The sequence below is a fragment of the Lipotes vexillifer genome, unplaced genomic scaffold, assembly GCF_000442215.2.
Source record: "Lipotes vexillifer unplaced genomic scaffold, Lipotes_vexillifer_v1.1 scaffold639, whole genome shotgun sequence".
Lineage (NCBI taxonomy): Eukaryota > Metazoa > Chordata > Mammalia > Artiodactyla > Lipotidae > Lipotes > Lipotes vexillifer.
This window is the reverse complement of record NW_006786377.1, coordinates 3,749,418-3,752,474: the sequence shown is the minus strand read 5'-3', so window position 1 is coordinate 3,752,474 and position 3,057 is coordinate 3,749,418. Positions and strand designations below refer to the sequence as shown.

Below are 3,057 nucleotides of genomic sequence, written 5' to 3'. Positions count from 1 at the left end.
AAAAAAAAAAGAATATGCCTGCCAATGCAAGAGACACAGGTTTGATCCCTGGTCCGGGAAGATCCCACATGCCACGGAGCAACTAAGCCTGTGCGCCACAACTACTGAGCTCGTGTGCCACAACTACTGAAGCCCACATGCCTAGAGCCCATGCTCCGCAATGAGAAGCCACCGCAATGAGAAGCCCGCGCACTGCAACGAAGAGTAGCCCTCGCTCGCCGCAACTAGAGAAAGCCCGCACTCAGCAACGAAGACCCAATGCAGCCAAAAATAAAAAAAAGATTCACCTCAAAAACTGAAATGTTGAATCATGATAAAGAATCCATAGATTCTAGAACCACTCTATGCTCTACACTTGACCTGAACTATGTATTCATGGCAAATGGGATACCTGCAGAAGATATTAGTCTATCTGCCATAAACAAAATGAAATTATGTTTGTAAGCAAATAAACAATATAATCTATGCTCAGTGACGGAATAACACTGTCAAGTTGACAAAAAGTATTCATAGCAAACTAAACGTAGAGATCTCCTTTCTGCTGACACCAATGTACCTTGTAAATATTATTTCTGGTAGACCTGACAGTGTCTAGGTATAATGTGTTATGTGTCTGTCTTCCTCAACCCTCCATTATTCATCTTGTACCTCTAGGGCCTACTGCAGTGCCTGAAATATAAAAGGTGTTCGACAAGTACTTTGGAATAACTATAACTTAGAATGAGCTACTACTGGACATACTTCAGTCCAAAGCTGCAAAAAGAAATAACGTAGCCTAGCAAAATGACTAAAAACATTGGGAACAGCATCAGACATATCTAAGTTCAAATCCTAAGAGCCAATACAAGCTTTTGTATTTTTTTTTTTTTTTGCGGTACACGGGCCTCTCACTGTTGTGGCCTCTCCTGTTGCAGAGCACAGGCTCCGGACACGCAGGCTCAGCGGCCATGGCTCACGGGCCCAGCCGCTCCGCGGCATGTGGGATCTTGCCGGTCCGGGGCACGAACCTGTGTCCCCTGCATCGGCAGGTGGACTCTCAACCACTGAGCCACCAGGGAAGCCCAAGCTTTTGTATTTATTTATCAGATGAAGAAAAGTACAAAGAAAAAATAGAATTAATACAATGTTCCTAGTCACTGTATAAGTCACATTTAAATTTGATGGGTTTTTTTTAGAGAGTTACACTAAATTTATGAGTATTAACAACATTTTAAATCTGAACAATTTTATAAATATGGGTGGTAGTTAATATTTGTTACATAAAATGTTAATTGAGTTATTAACTATTTCTTTGAAAATAAAACAGCAGGACAGAAGGCTATGACATTCACTAGGTACATGATTTTAAACAAGTCACGCTACCACTGTGTGTCTCAGTTTACTTATTTGGAGAAGGAGGACAGTACCTATCTCAGAGTTGTGAGGATTAAATGCAGGTCAAATAGCATAATGCTGGCTTAAAGAAAATTACTTGAGTAACATAAGCTATCATTCCTATTATAGATCTAGAAAGTACCATCTAACCTAACACTCAAGTTTTACTTATAAGGAAGATAATGCTTAGAAAGAAGAATTCTAAATAAACTGCCAAATATCATAAAACAGCTGGTCAGTGATAGAGCTGAAATTAATATCTAGATCATAACACCCAGATTGGTTCTCTTTCTATTACTCAATTATTATATCTACCTAAATGGCACTGAAAAATTATTTATAGGATGTGAAGAACTTTACCTAAAACTTTAAAATTTTAAAGATACATTCATGTAGGTTGAAACTGAACCTAAAGTAAAGATACATATATTAACATTGATAGATGTTAAATTTATCCCCTATTTGAATATAACAAAGTTATTTTTCTTGGGTGCCTAAAGAAAGGGCAAACTAATTTTCTAATCTTAGAGAATAGAAAAAGTTCTATACATTTTCACACTTTAATACCATAGAACAAAAAAAATACAAATTTAATATATCTATATTATGACCTACTTTTTCAAATTCAATAAAAGCATAACACAGGGATTCTCCAGTCTTCCAATCCCGGATAACTTCACAACTGAAAAAAAGTTTGGAAAAAATTGACTTTAAAGAAAAAGCATTCACTCTTACTCTTCAAAAGTAAAAAACAAAATAAGCCAAAGTTAAATTCACAGAACTATATTTCTCCAAATCTCTTCAATAACTATTTTTTAAAAAATAGTTCACCAGTCTAGAAACTAAATTATCTAGATTCTACTATAAATGCCCTATCTAGGCCTACAATCCTACATTCCCAAAACACTGAAGGAAGAATAAGATAAAAATATTGAATCTTCCTTTGGCAAAGGGAAATTACTGCTAAAAATCCTTTTAAATCGTTAATTTATTTGTAGTCCAAATACAGATGAATTACAGATTATCTAATGTCACTGTAGAATAATGCACACACGTTCATACATATACACATGTTTAATAAACTTACGATTTAGGGTTTTTGAATTTTAATATAAACCAAGCTCAAATGTAATTGCATAAGTCTAGCTATTATACAGAACTAACCCATCTTAACCAAGTGAAAGGGCCAATAAGATGGAATTTAAAGCACCTGGCTTAATCCTTTTTCCATGTATCTCAAGTCTCATTTTAAACACATGAAATGAAACAGGGATATAAAACATTGTGAGAGAAAGGAAAAGTAATCACATTATAGTATATGGTTCAGCTGTTACAATATTTAAGTATACATTAAAATGTAAATATTGAACAAAGATCTAACCAAAATTATGATACAACCAAAGTAGTAGGCAGGGAGAATGAAGAGGGCAGGATAGAAATAGAGGTGAATCCTCATCTTCCTTAGCAAGAAGTTAGAACATAATGTCTCCAATTTAAAAATAAGAAGTAGCAGTATAGGAAATATTTTTATAAAGATAATATACTATAAGTGAGTAGAGGAATAAAGTCAGGTAATCTTTTCTTTCAATAGGAAGAATAAAGAATGGCTTCATAGAGGAAAAAACATGAAATGAAAGGAAATTCTAAACTTAAAAAAATTTTTTTTTTTTTTTTTTTTTTTTT

General features: G+C 34.3%; 1 protein-coding gene across 1 annotated transcript in view; it reads right to left on the bottom strand.

Moving 5' to 3' along the window:
• Positions 1-3,057, bottom strand: part of PPIL4 (peptidylprolyl isomerase like 4) — a 33,618-nt gene that overhangs the window by 17,277 nt on the left and 13,284 nt on the right. The window contains exon 9 of the mRNA XM_007458764.1: positions 1,990-2,056. Coding sequence (XP_007458826.1) covers positions 1,990-2,056 — 67 coding nt within the window. The remainder of the gene's footprint in view (positions 1-1,989; positions 2,057-3,057) is intronic.